The sequence below is a fragment of the Mastacembelus armatus genome, chromosome 8, assembly GCF_900324485.2.
Source record: "Mastacembelus armatus chromosome 8, fMasArm1.2, whole genome shotgun sequence".
Lineage (NCBI taxonomy): Eukaryota > Metazoa > Chordata > Actinopteri > Synbranchiformes > Mastacembelidae > Mastacembelus > Mastacembelus armatus.
This window is the reverse complement of record NC_046640.1, coordinates 17,431,717-17,448,057: the sequence shown is the minus strand read 5'-3', so window position 1 is coordinate 17,448,057 and position 16,341 is coordinate 17,431,717. Positions and strand designations below refer to the sequence as shown.

The 16,341-nt window shown below is 40.4% G+C and overlaps 2 protein-coding genes across 4 annotated transcripts; both read left to right on the top strand.

Moving 5' to 3' along the window:
• The first annotated feature begins 546 nt into the window (after nucleotides 1-546).
• atad5a (ATPase family AAA domain containing 5a) lies at nucleotides 547-11,703 on the top strand. The gene is made up of 22 exons (XM_026325533.1): nucleotides 547-956; nucleotides 1,518-1,581; nucleotides 1,694-3,462; nucleotides 3,686-3,770; nucleotides 3,896-4,054; nucleotides 4,271-4,415; nucleotides 4,501-4,749; nucleotides 4,910-5,058; nucleotides 5,403-5,553; nucleotides 5,844-6,170; nucleotides 6,688-6,796; nucleotides 6,995-7,077; nucleotides 7,168-7,304; nucleotides 7,389-7,566; nucleotides 7,736-7,897; nucleotides 8,029-8,262; nucleotides 8,342-8,406; nucleotides 8,505-8,694; nucleotides 9,155-9,309; nucleotides 9,465-10,312; nucleotides 10,468-10,626; nucleotides 10,861-11,703. The coding sequence occupies exons 2-22, from the start codon at nucleotides 1,531-1,533 to the stop codon at nucleotides 10,937-10,939; spliced, it is 5,484 nt and encodes a 1,827-aa protein (XP_026181318.1). The 5' UTR covers nucleotides 547-956; nucleotides 1,518-1,530; the 3' UTR covers nucleotides 10,940-11,703.
• Nucleotides 11,704-11,820: 117 nt separating this feature from the next.
• On the top strand, nucleotides 11,821-16,282 carry adap2 (ArfGAP with dual PH domains 2). Of its 3 annotated transcripts, none has more exons than XM_026326078.1 (11): nucleotides 11,825-12,212; nucleotides 12,855-13,003; nucleotides 13,129-13,220; nucleotides 13,465-13,553; nucleotides 13,780-13,892; nucleotides 14,146-14,295; nucleotides 14,413-14,496; nucleotides 14,816-14,878; nucleotides 15,166-15,243; nucleotides 15,347-15,575; nucleotides 15,982-16,282. In XM_026326078.1, the coding sequence occupies exons 1-11, from the start codon at nucleotides 12,125-12,127 to the stop codon at nucleotides 16,008-16,010; spliced, it is 1,164 nt and encodes a 387-aa protein (XP_026181863.1). In that variant the 5' UTR covers nucleotides 11,825-12,124; the 3' UTR covers nucleotides 16,011-16,282. The 3 variants fall into 3 exon arrangements, with proteins under 3 accessions (XP_026181865.1, XP_026181863.1, XP_026181864.1); XM_026326079.1 differs by having other exon boundaries at nucleotides 11,828-12,212; nucleotides 12,879-13,003; XM_026326080.1 differs by lacking the exon at nucleotides 15,982-16,282 and having other exon boundaries at nucleotides 11,821-12,212; nucleotides 15,166-15,235; nucleotides 15,347-15,569.
• Nucleotides 16,283-16,341: the final 59 nt, after the last annotated feature.

Sequence of the window (16,341 nt, the reverse complement as noted above, 5' to 3'; positions counted from 1 at the left end):
TTGGTACAGGTAGAAATTATTCTGATTGTTTTACACTATATACTGCTGGGTAGAATTTCCCTCTGCCAATACATAAAGCCTTTGCTAAGATAATATAGCTATTTTTTTATGAGATATTTATTGAATGAGACATGTTATAAGAGTAAAGATCAAACTGTGCTACAACATTATTAGCACCAGCTTTATATTATGTTTCCACTATTATTTCCACATTATTCAGTGCGGATATAACTGGTTAGGCATGTTAGGCTAACATAAAAGATTTTACAGTATTTTTTTATATGTGTTTCAAATCATTGTAAAGGTACAATTCACATTTATTGTGACAAATATGACCTCCTTCTAAAGTTAATGTTTATGATTACCTGCGAACAGGTAAAATGAAGGAGACTTTCAGGTTGAATTGGTGCAACCAGCAGAGGGCGCTGTCAATTCTTTCTCTCCCTTAAATGCAACACCACACGCCATCTTTGTTGTGGACAAGCTGCGTCGCTGATGACGAGAGAACCTTCTTTCCTGTGATTGGTGGACTGTGGTCACGTCAAAGGTCACGTATATTTGGCGCTCTTCATCCTGGACTGGGCTGGCGCGTTTTTGAAAGAGCAACACCCGTTAAGAAAGATGTATTTTGGATACCTACTCAGAATAATTACACAGAAATGCTTTTAACATTACGTTCATACATCCATGGCTGACATGTGGGGAGTGTTGGGACGGTTTTTGGCGTCTGTGCGGAGCGGCGCTGCTTTGAAAGTAGCATCGAGCGAGTTGTGCTAGCTTGTTGTTTTACAGCGATATTTATATGAGAGTTGGCAACAAACACCTGTCGGCCTCTCACAATGCACTTTGCCTCTTTGGTCCATTCATAAAACCGGAACGAGAATAAAAAAAGAAGAAGAAAAGAAAAGACCGTGTCTGAGCTGCGGGAACGTCACTTTACCTGTTTGAAATTATCGGTGAGTGTTTTTCTCTGTCATTTGGCACAAACCCGGACGAGCTGCTGGGCGCCATGCCACAAATGATCAATTTTCATGTTGGTTGTTGTCATATCCCTCTAACCTATATGTTATTATATAGTTAAATGTGCTGTACATAGAAACTAGCTTCAGTTTGCTAAGCTGTATAGTTTCACACGATTTGTGCGTTAAAGTTGTACAAGGCTGGTTTGAGTGTTGTGGTTTCAACTAAAAGTTACTGAAAACGCTTTGTTTTAAAGTGATTATATACCGGTTGCGATTTGCTAGTTGTTATAACTAGTTGCAAATGCTTTGTAATAGTTTGAATTTGTAATAATCCTAGAAGGTTATTTAATGGCTTATTTGCGTTTGTTTATTAACAACAAACGGGCATGTGGGACAGGACAGACATGTCCCCTAGCTGGAACTGATCAGGGTACAGTGAGTTGACCCAGACCACTGACCCACCATTAAACCTTTGTCTAAAGCTCTGATGCTGTCTTCACTTTAATGTTCAATCAGACTTTTGAGTGTATCACATTGTTTTGTTTTTTGCAATAGGTCTCTTCAAATTATGGCTGGTGTTGTGGCTATGGCATCTGTCATTGAGGACTTTGACACTCAGGTATGACACTGAGTTGTGCTATGTATAGCATGCAATAACGGTTACATTACATTGCTGTTCTTTTATTATAAAGGGTTGTCATATTTAATTAACTTTGTCACTCTTTTCACAGCCTTGCAAGAAAGCTCGCAAAGATGGTGGCAGTCCTGTTGTTAAGACAATCACCAACTACTTTTCTCCAGTTGCCAAGCCTGTTGAGAAACCCTTTTCTCCTCCTCGCTCAAACAACATTATGGATTATTTTAGCCGCAAGGCTCCATTGTCTAAAGAAAAGATCAGCCCACCAGAACCATCTAAAGAGAACTGTCAGACAACTCAGTCTGCAGAAAAACACATTACCCCAGAGGAAGCGGTGAAACGGCCGTCTCAAAAACGGGGTAGGAAGGCCAGCAAAGCTGCACGGAAACTTATGGAGGCTGAAACTGTTAGCATCACAAAGGATTGCCTGACTGAAACACATGAAAGCAAGGATTCAGCAGCAGAGGCAACTAGCAGCTCTGGGGTCCTTAGCAATGATACAGCAGCCCCATTAAACAAGTTCAATGCTGAGGCTTTTGTCACTGAAGGAATATCAGAGAAGAGTGTCAAAAAAGAGAAATATGAAGATGTTTCCAAATGTGGGGAAAGTGTCACAATTAAACCAGAGCTAAATAATGTTTCCTTATCTCCAGTTGTATCTTTAAGCAGCAAAGCAAAACAGGTCAAAACTGCTGCACGAAATTGTAGGAAGAGGCAGCAGCAGGAGGCAAAGCAACCAGAAGAAGACAAGAAAGAACCAGAGAACTCCTTGTGTGATGTTAGCATGGAGGTTAATGTGGATGAGGCCTCACTGTTAAACAGCAGCACAGTCACAATCTCCTTTGAGGATTTTCTACGGAGTCAGAGTCAGGACAAGGGTGAAGAAGACACAGAAGATGGATGTAAAATCACAACAGACATACAGAAAATGGACAAAGACCAAATGGATATTCATAAAGCTGAAGAAAACATGGATTCTGGGGAGCCATCACCCAGAGTCTCACCCCGAACTCTCACTATCCAGGCTGAAGTACATGCGGTCTCAGCCAAAGAGCAACCACTCCAGGTTGAGGGAAAGTTTGCTTCTATCTTTAACAAGAGAAAAGGGTCGAATGTCCCTGTAGAAATGATATCATCTCCTCACACAGAGGCTGGGCCCCAGCGTCCATCTACCTCTCTCACTGTCAAACGGAGGTCCAATGTGGTTCTTCAAGAAGAGGATCTAGAGCTGGCAGTGCTTGAGAGTGAATCCACACCAAGGAGTAGTGAAGCAGAGAGGAAGCAGTTCATGGCTGCCTTCAAACAGCCCAGCTTGGATGGGTCCAAAACAAAATCTGGGAAGAGCCAGGTCAAGCAGAAACAACCGGATGAGAAGAAACTGGACACTGCAGACAAAGTTGCTGAGGAGGACACTGTAATTCCTCCTGCTGTTGAGCAAGTCCCTGCTGCCTCTCAGGAAAGCAGTACAGCTAAAAAGAAACCAGCAAGGAAACGCAGAAAGAAAGATAAAGTAGAAAAAGAGACAGTTACTACCTCACCTGCTGTTGCTGTGGACGAAATTGTGGACAAAACTGTCGATGATGATGATAAAAGAGAAGAGCCTCCAAACACTGCAACCCCTTCCGTCTCTGCTTTAAGGAGATCCAGAAGAGAGGCTGTAGTCAGAAAAGCATCTGAAGCCATGCCAATAACTCCTATCAGAAAAACCAGGAAACAAATTGAGTTAAAGGATGCTGATGCTGTTACTACTGCTTTACCTGACAGTCCTATAAAAGTGTCCACCCCAAAGACATGCAAGACCAAACATGGAGTCTTCATAGCAGAGATTGTGTGCTCACCCAACACAAAAGAAAGTCCAATCAGGTGACGCATGCTTGTACTTATGATCCGATACTATTACATTGCATTTATATACAGTTTAGTTTGTACACCAAGGTAAAACAAATACGGTCTAATGCAGTGGTTCTGCAATAAATCCTACCATCATTAAATTTATAGTGGTTATGTTATAAACTGTATATTTATGTATGTGTTAAAGCTCTTTGTTGCATATATTTTCATATTCTAATATTTTCTTTTTCGCAAGGATAAAATTTACTAGAGTTCATAGAAGTGTTTCCATGTCAAAGGCTGAAAGTGGAGCTGGCCTAAACTCTTCTTTGGCTACTAAAGTAAGTATGTTAAACTGGACATATTCTAAATTAGATTAGTTGTACTGACTTGGCCAGAAAAAAGCAATTTAAACATCATCATAATGAGCCAATTAGGATAAAGTACTGTCTTTATTTTTTTTCAGACATCAGATGTCTCTAAAAAAAGGAAACAGGCAAAGAAGTTGGTGAATAAAGCCAAAGTGATTCAGCAGAGTAAGAGAACTCGTGCAGAGGAGAAGGGCACCTTAAGGCGTTCATCACGAAACCAAGCCTCCATAAAGAAGAGCTACTGTGAAGATGAGGTACAGAAAAGGGGCCATACAGACATACACATTTCAGCTGTTTATAGGAAACATTAGAATTTTTTGACTGGATGGTAAAAGTACTGAAGGACTACTTCACTGATGGCATGAAGATGATGGCCCAGCAGGTGGTCCTGTGAATCTTTTATAGGGTGTTTTGTTTTTGAATTCTTATCTTAAAAACCTATTATGTATACTGATTAATTTATTTGTCAGGATTCTGTCATTTGGGTGGGAGAGAACCAGATTACCACACCCAAGCTAACACCAAAAATGAGTAAATCCCAAAAGGCTTTACGCAGTCTTAATGATGTTCTGGGGAAAGCCATACCAGCTGGAAAAGAGACCAAGCCTGTCCCAGGTAGTCTTTCCACTCTAAATAGCCATTTGTTGATTGTGGCAACCTCTAGAAGTCTCATTTAATGGTTATGTATTTATTCTGACAGGCTCCAAAGTGGCCTTGCTGGGCCAAGAGAAGACTTCTCGCAAGGTTTCCATCTTTGATGAGAGCAGTCGTGACGGCTCTGAGAACTCCCAGGATGATGAGCAGTTCAGGGCTCGCAGAGAGTTCTTGAAGAGTGGCCTGCCTGAGTCCCTTAGAAAACGGATAGCCAAGACCGCTGCCACCAAAGAAGCCTACTCCCTCTCCTGTTCCTCCTTCAATCCAGTTATACACATGAAGCAGCCACCAAACGGTAGTCTGTTCCTTCATAGATATTTGCATGTCATCATCATTTGACACGGTTGATTGTTTTATTAATTTCAGAAATTATGGGAGATAGTTATGTACGGATCAGTGAAGACAGAAATTCAGCCAACCAAGGCCCCAGTCAAACTCTTTTTATGTATTGACAGACTGTCCTCTTTGGAGTCTACCGTGGCCTGAGTCTCCATTACTCAGTCATCTGAAAGAGCTTTGGAGCCAGACATCTACACGGCTTCTATCTGTTAGCGGCTCCTTTTGTTTGAAGACAGAGCCTGCCCAGAGAGTCATCTGTGACAGGGTATGTTGAAATGACTGTCAGAAGCAACTTACATTGACTTGTTAGTGTTTAAGTTACTTGTTTAGCAGTGCAGGACTTGTCTACTTTATAGTTACTACCTGTTTGTCATTGTAGCTATGTTGTATGCAATAAAGAATATAAAGGTAATGTTTACATTAGATGCTTATTTATTTGTAGTTTTATGCATTTTGTGGTCAGTGGTTTACTTATATTCTTCAGTATAAATGAGCAAAAATATACATCATATATTTATAGAATATTTCCAGAAAGTGGTTTTAACAAGTGATTGAACAATGAATAAAGTAGTATTTTTTTTTATTTTATTTTATTTTATTTTTTTCCAGAGTTCTCGTTGGAGGCCTAATTTCTCTGAAAGTGTTCGTCAGCTTTTACTGGAAGAGGTCCGCACTTCTAACCCTCCCTTTCCTGTTATGATGTTCATCTCTCGCTTCTTGAAGAGACGCTCGGACTACCAGAACCACTGCATAGTGTCCGGTCTGTGTTTAAGCTTTAATTTCTTTCATGATTTCAATATTTCATAACCAGATTAATTAATTTTTTGGATCTACCGGATGGAAAGCTACACAAGTGTTTACAATTTTTAATTTTTTTTAGTGACATTGAAGTTATATTTTCATATAGAAAATACCATCGGGACACAAATACTGGGGCAATATTTTAGTTTATTTAGTTTAATTTTTAGTTTATATTTATATATAATTTAAAATTAACAAATGCATTAAATTCATATTATTCATAACAACCACTATATGTTTAATTTTTAGAACAAGAACCAAGCAGGGTCACATGCACCCCTTTGCCAGCTGAACCAGCAGGGGGGAAGAGGAAGAGGATAGGTGATGATGGAAAGGAAAATACAATGAAGGTGGCTAAGAAGCAGCGGACCAACCATTCACAAGGGAACACTTCCACACCTGAGCCAGAGCCAACACAAATGGGAGGTCGTACAAGACGAGCGCAGAGAGCCAGGCTGGAGGAGGAGGAAAAGGTGAAAGCCAGTCCATCTAACAAAACTACTCCCATCCCATCCGCAGACGACTCTGTGGTTATACTGGATGACCTGATTTTGGTAGAGGACAGTGGGAGAAAAGGTGAGATAACAAACAATACCTAATCCAATTAGGAAACTGTCATATTGACATCAGTAAATTAGCCAAGAGGTGGAAAACAACCAGTTGATAGAAGACTCTCGGCTCATGTTAATGCAAGTTTGGAATCACAGGATGAATACGCTTAGATTCTGTGGAGCGAAACAGATATTGTAGTAAAAATAGCTGCTGACTTAACCTCATCAGTGCATAATTTTTGAGTCATGTATCATATAACAGACCTAAGAAACTGGGATGACAGCTTTCATTCAGACTCAAATATAATCCAGTTGGCTTCCTAAAACCTTACTGGCTGTCATAGGCTCTGTCACATTAGATATTTAAAGCTTAAGGCAAGGCAAGGCAAATTTATTTGTATAGCACCATTTATACACTACGCAATTCAAAGTGCTTTACAAGGCATGTAATTACATTAAAAGTATGGAAAAGAGCATCTAAAAACAAAGACATTTAACATAAAATATGGTATGTAGTCAAAGCCTAAGTCTCTTCTCTGCAGTTTGTTCTACAGATGTGATGAAGGAGGATGTCTTGTGGACAGAGAAATATCAGCCTCAGCACTCCAATGACATTATAGGCAACACCACCTCAGTCAGGAGGCTGCACAGGTGAGAAACTAAAATACAGCTTCTTCAATTACACACCATCTGTATGAGAACACTGGCACTCTATATTCTGTGTACTGTTTTTTTTTTTTTTTTTTTTGCACAGCATGGGCTTTGCGTAACATTTGATTGTATCAGAAAAATGGGTCAAGTATTCCTTTTCTCTCATTTATTGATTTATGTGTGTGCGTCTGTGTACAGTTGGTTAAGGGAATGGAAACTCCGTGCTGACCGAGAAGAGAGAAAAAAGCAGAAAGACAAGAAACTAGAGGAAGGCAGCAATGGTGGGAGATTATAAAAATACTAATCTTTTCTCTTCATAACTTTTCCAACTGTTTGTTTGTTTTGACTTGGTGTTGGGCCTTTGTGTGCAGACTCGGATTGGGACTGTGGGGAAGAGGATTCCCAGGATGGAGAGGACATGTTGTGTAATACAGTGCTTATCACAGGACCCACTGGAGTGGGAAAGACTGCTGCAGTTTATGCTTGTGCCCAGGAGTTGGGGTTTAAGGTACAAAAACATCACATGCATTTCAAATCCATGCATAGGATAGGAACATTACTACTAACTTTCCTCTGGTTCCAATGTCCCAAGGTATTTGAAGTGAATGCTTCATCTCAGCGGAGTGGTCGTCTTATTCTGTCCCAGCTGAAGGAAGCCACCCAGTCCCACCAGGTAGACAGTCAGGGGGTCAACGCCCACAAACCCACCTACTTCAACAGCTATGGCACGAGCAGCAGCGCTGGCACTGTCAGGCCTGGATCCTCTCCTAGTATGTACAGAGCTGACAGTGATAGTAGCATTTCTAATGAGTCCCTGGCCTGTGAGATTATGATTTATGTAGAGTTTGTGTGTGTGACAGAATTTTTATATGGTAGGAATTTTACAAGATCACGATGTTCTTTTTTCTTTTTCTTTTTTTTTTTTTCTTTGTCCTTTAGGAAAAGTTAACTCTCCTCGCAGGGTGGCTTCTTCACCCAGAAAACATCCCCAGTCACCAAGAGGTGCTAAAAGAGGAGGGTTGGCTCCCACCTCTTTAGCTAACTTCTTCAAAATGGGTCGACCGACTAACAAGCAGCCACCTAAGACGGATGAACAAATGGGTAATCAGTTATTTGTTAATCAATTCAGTTATTTAGTTGAAAGATCATGTAACCTTCCTAAAAAGTTTATTTATGATGACTTTAATAATAACTTATGCTTTGTCCTCCATCTCCCTCATCTCTTCATAAAGCTGCTTCTAAGAAAGTAATGAACGCCAATACTGAGAGTGCAAATTTGCCTAAAGACTTCACAGGCAAAGCACCATCAACCTCCACCCCAAGCGAAGAACTGAGCAAGAAGATGGCCACCTCACTTATCCTGTTTGAAGAAGTGGATGTTATTTTTGATGATGACTCAGGGTTTCTAGCTGCCATCAAGACATTCATGACCACTACCAAGAGGCCAGTCATCCTCACAACCAGTGGTGAGTAGACCAACATTCAGGTAATGTTTTTCCTGTATTGATCATATTTATTTATACTGTCTTTTTTACATTTTTCTAGATCCTGCCTTCAGCAGCATGTTTGATGGTAACTTTGAGGAGATACATTTCAAAATGCCATCAGTGGTGAGTGGAGGATGCCTAAATAACAGCAGGCATTAGCTGTTTATTTAATTTTGTTCATAGATTTGAGTCTGTTCTTCACCTGTCCTTCTTTGGTGCAGCTGAATGTGGGAAGCTACCTGCAGCTTTTGTGTCTGGCTGAGGACATGAGGACAGACCTGTCGGACATCAGCTCTCTGCTCAGAATCAATGGCTGTGACATCAGGCAGAGTTTACTGCAGCTGCAGTTCTGGACTCACAGTGCTGGGGGGTGCCACATAACCAGGCCTGCGACGTCCACAGGCAGTAATAGTAAGGAAATGAACAGGACAGAATGTTGTCACAATATTTTCAATAACTTGCTTTTGTTTTGTTGTGATATTGTGATATTTTGTAGATGTTAATGCTTTATTTTAATAATGTCTGCCTTATTGTAACTGTATTCTCTACCCAATTCAAGATGCATCTGCTCAGATTTTGGCTGAAACCTTCTTTTGCCTCTCATTTCCAGAAAATATAGTTAAGAGTTAGATCTGAGTTTGGAAATGTCACCTAAAAAGAGACCTTTTAAACTGACTTAAGTTTTGTAACATTTTTTGTCTACTACACGATATTATACAGATTTTTTTTTATGCGTTTATTGTTTTGTTGTAAAATCTTATTTGTTTTTCATGATTGTAAAAGCAGTCTAAATATAAGGTCTCTATTTAAATAGTTATTATATACACTAGCATTTAATCTAATAAATTCTTTCCCTCGTTTGCATTAAAAGTTGAACTCAAACTAGAGACCGGAGAGGCCGAAGGTGCTCCTGTGTGTGCGGTGACCGTCCCAAACACCCTCCCTCCCTGTGTCACTGGCTGTGCTCAGACCAGGCTGGGCCTGTTCTCTATTGAACCTGACAGAGACATTTGGGAGCTGCTCAGGGTAAACACTTTACTTACCTTGTATACTGAAATACACCAAGTAACCAGAGATTATATGGCATCTTTAAGCAATGATTTTCAGATTTCTCTAGTATGCGTGTGTGTTTTTCACACAATAGTGGCTGTAAATACTGACTGGGTATGTGTTTTCAACAGAGCCCAAGTCTGGTGGAGGAAGCAGTTTGCTGGGAGCTGCTGACAGACAGCAGACGACGAGGAGTTGACCTACTGTATTCCAACATGGAGACCCTCTTACCTCTACCACTTACAGAGCTGACTATCTCTACCCACAAGTCACAGCAGTTTGGGTCTGTATTACAAGAGCACCCTTCTGTTACTCAAAAAGAGCCACCACTGTCCAGCTGCTTGCAGTCTGAGACAGCAGAGTTGGCTGACTGCTCAGACGATGACAGTCCTCTTAAAGTTTCCAACCAAATGAGGAAGAACAAGAGACGGCTCGATCTACCTGACCAGTATACTGACTCAGACTCAGAAAACAGTTTTCTAACTCTCTGCAAACCACTGGCTGCTCCTCCGGCAGAAGAGAAAGTCAGAGAGAGTGTTGTTTCAGATAAAGTAAAAAGGAAGCCCCTGACTCCTGAGGAGCGAGTAAAAAGTCTTCCTGTTTCTCAGTGTCTAGAATCAATAGCTGACTTTTTAGACAACATGTCCTACATGGACTCCTTACTTCTTCAGCCAGAAAGGGGTGATTTTCACAGAGCAACATCTCCAGTTGGTGCAGTGGTGAAATATGGGATGACAGATGAGGCGAGGGTGGAGACTGACAATTGGAGCTGGGTGAGGAGCGAGCGTGTATTAGAGATCCAGGCTGCCGTGGAGGCGCTGGGCTTCCACAAGTGTCAGATGTCTGTTGCGGAGGCCTGGGACAAAGCCCAGAAGCTGGAAGGGGATTTGGGAAGAGAGGCTGAAGCAGAGCTCACCCTCCCTGTGGCTCCTCATTGTAAAGGTTACAGCTTTACTCAGGACATGCCTTGTCAACCACTGTGAGTCTTACTAGTCTCTTTAACATGAAGCCTTGTTTAGAATTGTGTGCAACATAAACCTGCAAAGAATTAACTCAAGAATAAGAGTGTTGTGATATTACTGAATCAAAGCCAGTTTAAAAAAAAAAAAAAAGCTGTGAATTTATGTGTTCCAGGCTGGTCCAGAGGAGGAGAGAAGTGATGGAGAGTCTGATGTTGGGAGGACTTCCTGGGACTCTGGGAAACAGAGCAGCAGCTGCCCTGGACTACCTCCCAGCCCTTCGTACCATTTGCAGATCAGAGCAGCTTAAGGAGCAGGGCAAGGTTAAACGAAGGTAAGCCTGCACCAACCACTATTAGTATATGAGTTGCCAGCAGCGGGATGGAACAGGATGTGGTTAAGTACTTCTTTGAACAGACCATGAGCTAGATGTAGGTTTTATTTTTGTTTTGACATCAAGTGTAACTGAAACAACAGTGTCAAAGGTGTCAAAGTTCTATGCATGCATACTCAGCAGAAGCGCAAGTCCACTGAAAGCTAAGCAGAATGTTTGTTTGTCCTCCTCTAGGTTTCTGCACTATCTAGATGCAGTCCACCTTGGTCTTGAAAAAAGCACTATACAGCACCTTGCTGAGGACTTCCCCTAAGCCACAGAGAAGACCGTATGTGTTGCCACATGTGTAAGGACCTTAAACAAATTGTTATTGTTCGTAAGCTCAGTGAGTATCGGGAGCACCAGGACAGACAGTCTGGACCCACAAATCACTGTTGCCATCTTTCATGATCCTGACCTCAGCACAAGATGAGGTGGTTGGCTGGTCAGAGGTGTGTGCAGATAATAGACTGTCTAAAGTTTCCATGTATTTCCACCCAGATGGAAATAAGTGAATTGCTGAATATATAAAAGATATTCCGATCTCACAGCTGAATAACCTCATGCCTGATTCAGCACTTCTTTTGGTGCTTTTAAACAATGCACTAAATATTACTACTTTATATGATTTTTGTAATATTAAACAGTGCTTGAGTGTATTTTTTTGTACAGTAGTGTTTGCTAGCCTCTTATTAATATGCTTTGCATTTAGCAAAGTATTTTAATCCAGTAGGAGTTGCTTTTGAGGAGCAAAGTAATCATTTGTAAGAGATTAACTTGTAAAATAGAAATTGTTTTTGTATTTGTAAAGGCTGTGTGTACATTTTCTCCACACAAAGTACTGTTGATGCACTCAGGGTTCTGGTTGTGTTCAGGATCATCAAAAGCAGATGAACTTTTAAAAGAAAATTCTCACTTTCACAAACCACACCAATAGTTTTTTAAATTGGGGTATTTTGTTTTTTCAGCCTTAAGTATGTGCACATTATCAACAGTGGGTTTTTGTTGTGACCAAATAAAGGTTTATTACAACCAAAATGATTGTCTCGCGCTAAATATCCTGGCCTGAGTGTGATTGACAGATAAATGATGTGTGGGCGGAATTTGCATGTTGCTCTCACTGTATTACGACTGTACAAACATCTGGCAGCTGGTGAGTTCAGCCGATTGAAAGAAACTCGGAGTAAAGCACCGTGGAAAGGTAGCTGTTAATAAAACTACAACTCCCTGTGACAAAAGTACTTTTTAGTGACAGTCCCTCCGGCCGCGCTCCGGAGAAGGGAGGTCCGTGTCAGTTTTGTATTGTGACATTCAAAACGTAGGTTTCTGTCGCAAGTTCCAGCTTTCATACGATCATTTGTGTGTGGCGTTACACCACAAGTGAAAGTATGTGACCACCATGCTTTGTTTCGACGGCGGGATTTGTAGTTGTGTTGGAAGGAATACTGATTGATTCCAAATGGCAAACCGTGAGAAAAACAAAAAGATCCTACTGGAACTGCTGAAGCGGCCAGACAACAGTCGGTGCGCAGACTGCGGTGCGCCAGGTAAGAAATAGACCCGTGCCAAATCCATCCACCGATTATCAGTGATAGGTTTGTGTGCTAAACAGACATTCATAGCCCTGCTTTCTGTTTTAAGCTCAGCTACTGTACTCACATTTTATCTCAGCTTCCAGCGTTTCATGTGATTGTCTTTTGAGACAAAACCACAAATCATCAGTTAGATTACCCTGAGCAGACTGTTTGTAGAAAACAAACATATTAAAATCTAAATGTACGCGTTAAAATGTTGAAAATACTGCTTCTGTATAGAATTGTCCTTTGCTGTTTTACTGCAGCTGGTTGTGGAGAAAGAAAAAGTTATTCTGCACTATCAGAATTCCTGTTTTGGACAGTTTTTTTTTTTTTTTTTTTTTTTTTTTAGATATTTAGATGAAACTGTCTCAGACGTTTAGAGGGAAAATTCAGACTCAGTTATCAAACACATGACAACAACAACAACCAGACACTGCTTTTTAACAGGGGCCACAAACCAAACAGACTGACTTTTCTAAATAAAAAAGTAAATACACCTACATGAAATGAGAAGAAATAATGTACACATTCCTGAAAGTGGTGCATGAAAAAGTCTACAATACATAAGTAAGTGTACATAATTAGGACCCTAACCCTAATGTCAGTACAAAGTGTTGCATCTGAACCTCTCCTCAGATCCAGACTGGGCATCCTACAAGCTGGGTGTGTTTGTGTGTCTGAACTGCTCCGGCGTCCATCGCAGCATGTCCAACAGGGTCAAATCCATACAGCTGGACTACTGGGAGGATCAACTGGTGGCAGTATGACCAGATTTATCAAGTCCACATCTCAGATAAACTGTTATTGTTTTGATAACGTAGTAGTTCCTAATGTGACAGTGTGGCCATGTGTAATCTTTTTATGTGTCTTTTTGGGACCTGGAAAGTTCATGAAATCCAATGGCAACGCCAGTGCCAGAGCTCTGTATGAGAAAGCTGTTCCAGTGTATTACTATCAGCCCCAGCAAAAGGACTATGAGTAAGAATTTATTCTTTACAAAACAGATTTAATGATCTAATGGAAATTAAATTATGAAATTTTTGGTTATATTTGCCACTGTTCCTAACCAGTCACATACTGCTGACAGGGCTTAGCCGCAATAAATAGAGAAGTGTAACCATTGACAGTAGAAGTGAAATATGGAGGGATTTCTGCTGTTAGATCAAAGCCTGATGAATCATATAGTGATCTCTCATGCTTTATGTTTGCCCTTGAACTGCAGGGTCCTGAGAGAGCAGTGGATTCGGGCTAAATATGAAAGGATGGAATTCACAGGAGAAACCAAGTATCCCCCAATTTCCTATACCACAGGTAGTGTTTTCACTATCTATTGTAGAACTCACGTCTCTATCAGTGTGTTAATAAACAGCATAAATACCGTGTTTCCTCATAAACTTGCAGAAAAACCTGTTCTTTGCACAGTGAGAGATCCAGGAAGTGAAACCTGGCCAGACTGTCATGGTTTGCAAAATGTTTGTCCACCATTTTCTCTCCAAACCATTTTCACTTTGAGTGAGATTCTTTGGATTGTTACCAGGTTTCTATGAAGGGATCCTGTGGAAGAAAGGAAAAGACAACATGCAGTTTCTAAAGAGGAAGTTTGTGCTGTCAGATAGGGAATTTACCCTGACTTACTACAACAAGGAAGATGTGAGTTCCCTCCCTACATTGTATGACATAAATTAACTTAATTTTTAAACAATTGAAATTGGGATCTGGGATCTGTGAATGTCTGCACCAAATTTCAATGGAAGCCCATCTAATAATTGTGGAGATATTTCAGTCTGAACCAAAAACAGACCAACATGGTCAAAAATAAGCACACAAACACTAATTCGAGCCAGTTGGTGTGGCCTTTCTAACAAATCTGAAGTGCACACCTATATATATATATGTGATCTAGGAGTCCAAAGGCCCCAAGGCAGTGATCTCCATCAAGGACCTAAACGCCACCTTTCAGCCAGAGAAGATTAGTCATCCTCATGGGCTGCAGCTCACCTACCAAGAGGACACTCACACCAGGAACCTCTATGTTTATCATGAGTGCCCTGAGGTGGGCCTGCATGATAATCCAACGTTTAAATGAAATTAACCATGAGGTTTGATTCTGATTGTAATACAGTAACTTTTTGGGCTGTGTGGAAGCTCAGTGTTTCTTTTTCTGCTCTAGGAAATAGTCACATGGTACAACGCCATTCGTGCTGCTCGCTATGCCTACCTGAAGACAGCATACCCGACTGGAAGTGATGAAGAAGTAAGTCTCAGACCTTTTCAAAACCTAAATAAATAAATCTCACATAGTTTTGTCATAGTCACCTTTCACATTAGAGACACTCAGTACTTGAAAAAATGTCAATTTATCCAATGCAGAGTTTTTTAAAACACCTAGTAGTTGTATCTTAAAGAAACTGAACAGAACATTAAATGAAATAACCACACGAAAGAAATAAATAGGTACATAAATGCATTGCTTTCTTATTTCAGCAAAGCCCACAGCAATTAAAAAGAAACTTGTCTCTTTGTTTTTATGTTTTAAAACTTAACATGTGTCAACTTTAACTGTTCTTTGTCAGCTGATACCAAAGATAACAAGAAACTACCTCAAAGAGGGGTTCATGGAGAAGACAGGCCCATCAGTAAGTTATTAAAGAAACAAAAACAAGAAACTTATTTCTACATTTGTTCATTTCATTAATCTTTCAGTACTTTGTCTTGTTTTGTCTTGACAGTAATATGTTTTGTTGTTTATTAATGTGAGTTTCTGTTCCTTCTACATACACTTGTACTGCATATTTTGCAAGACTGATGTATACTGTATAGTAATATAATGTATGGTACACTGAGTTGAGGAAATGGTACTTGGACAAACCTGTTCTGTTTTATAAATTAAATACATTATATGCATTAAATGTGTTTTTTACAGCTAACAGAGCCATTCAAAAAGAGGTGGTTTAGTTTGGACTCTCAAAGCAGGAAGTTGCTTTACTTCAAAGGCAAGTTGGTAAGAACAAAACATCTTTTTCTAACTTAGTGCTGTTTGCTTATAATGCATGCCACACACTTTAACCACCACCATTGAATGTTTTTTGTTATTGGGAATGTAGGATGCGGAGGAGTTAGGAGTCATTTTCATTGGCACAGAGAGCAAAGGTTATTGCGTGAAGGAGTGCATCCCAAAGCAGGCTCGGGGGAATAAGTGGAAGTTTGGTGTTATGGTGGAGACGCCCGAGCGACAGTTTGTCTTCATGTGCGAGCAGGAGAGGGAGCAGAGAGAGTGGTTGGATGTCCTCAGACAAGTCATGTCCAGGCCCATGGCCCCGCAGGATTATACCAGTAAGCAAGGCCAGAAAGTACAACACACACACATATTAGCAATTCCTGTCTGCTCCCTGTGCTTATGGAAAAGTCAGTGTAACAGTAACATCAGCGAGAATGATTGCCACTGCAAATTTAACCTTAAAATTTAATCTAACCAATAACCGTTGAGATATTTCAGTGTGGACTAAAGCAATGGACACACTAACATTGCAATTCATGCTGCAGTCTAATAAGGTTTATTGAGTTATCTGGGATGCTGCGGATAATACCGTTAACCTGCTACAGGGGAAATATCCACCTGCACTCAAACACATCTTCATGCTTGCATAAACCTGTACACCACACAACAAAAACTCATCAGGTTCCACCACTGTGTTTTGTATCTGTATGACCTGACACTAATATTCATTTCTTATTTCAGCTGAAGCCAATTTCAAGTATAAACGATGAACTACAGAGAAGTGTGAGGACAAGATGGAGAGAAGGCAGCTCTGTTTGAAAGCAAAGGTATCGAACTACAGCAGCACACTGGATGAACAACCACCTGCTTTTTTGCACAGTTGTTCCCGAGTCTCATAATTCTGACTGTACCATAGTGTGCATTAAAGATTTCCATATAATTATTTCGACTGACATGTATGTCCAGCTTCAGCAAATACTGTATCAATTTTAAAATCCACCTTTTTTGACCAAAAATACACTCCTGTGGTGTACTCCTGTAACATGCTATTTTTATGTTTCATAATTTTTATGTTTCAAATTTCCTGTCATTTTACACTGG

Bases quoted from the DNA above. Each gene is read 5' to 3' on its own strand.
- atad5a (XM_026325533.1), top strand. From the start codon at position 1,531: ATGGCTGGTGTTGTGGCTATGGCATCTGTCATTGAGGACTTTGACACT. The intron at 1,582-1,693 runs GTATGACACTGA...CTCTTTTCACAG, and splicing joins TTGAGGACTTTGACACTCAG to CCTTGCAAGAAAGCTCGCAA. The intron at 8,263-8,341 runs GTGAGTAGACCA...ACATTTTTCTAG, and splicing joins AGTCATCCTCACAACCAGTG to ATCCTGCCTTCAGCAGCATG.
- adap2 (XM_026326078.1), top strand. From the start codon at position 12,125: ATGGCAAACCGTGAGAAAAACAAAAAGATCCTACTGGAACTGCTGAAG. The intron at 13,004-13,128 runs GTATGACCAGAT...GGACCTGGAAAG, and splicing joins GGGAGGATCAACTGGTGGCA to TTCATGAAATCCAATGGCAA. The intron at 14,497-14,815 runs GTAAGTCTCAGA...GTTCTTTGTCAG, and splicing joins CGACTGGAAGTGATGAAGAA to CTGATACCAAAGATAACAAG.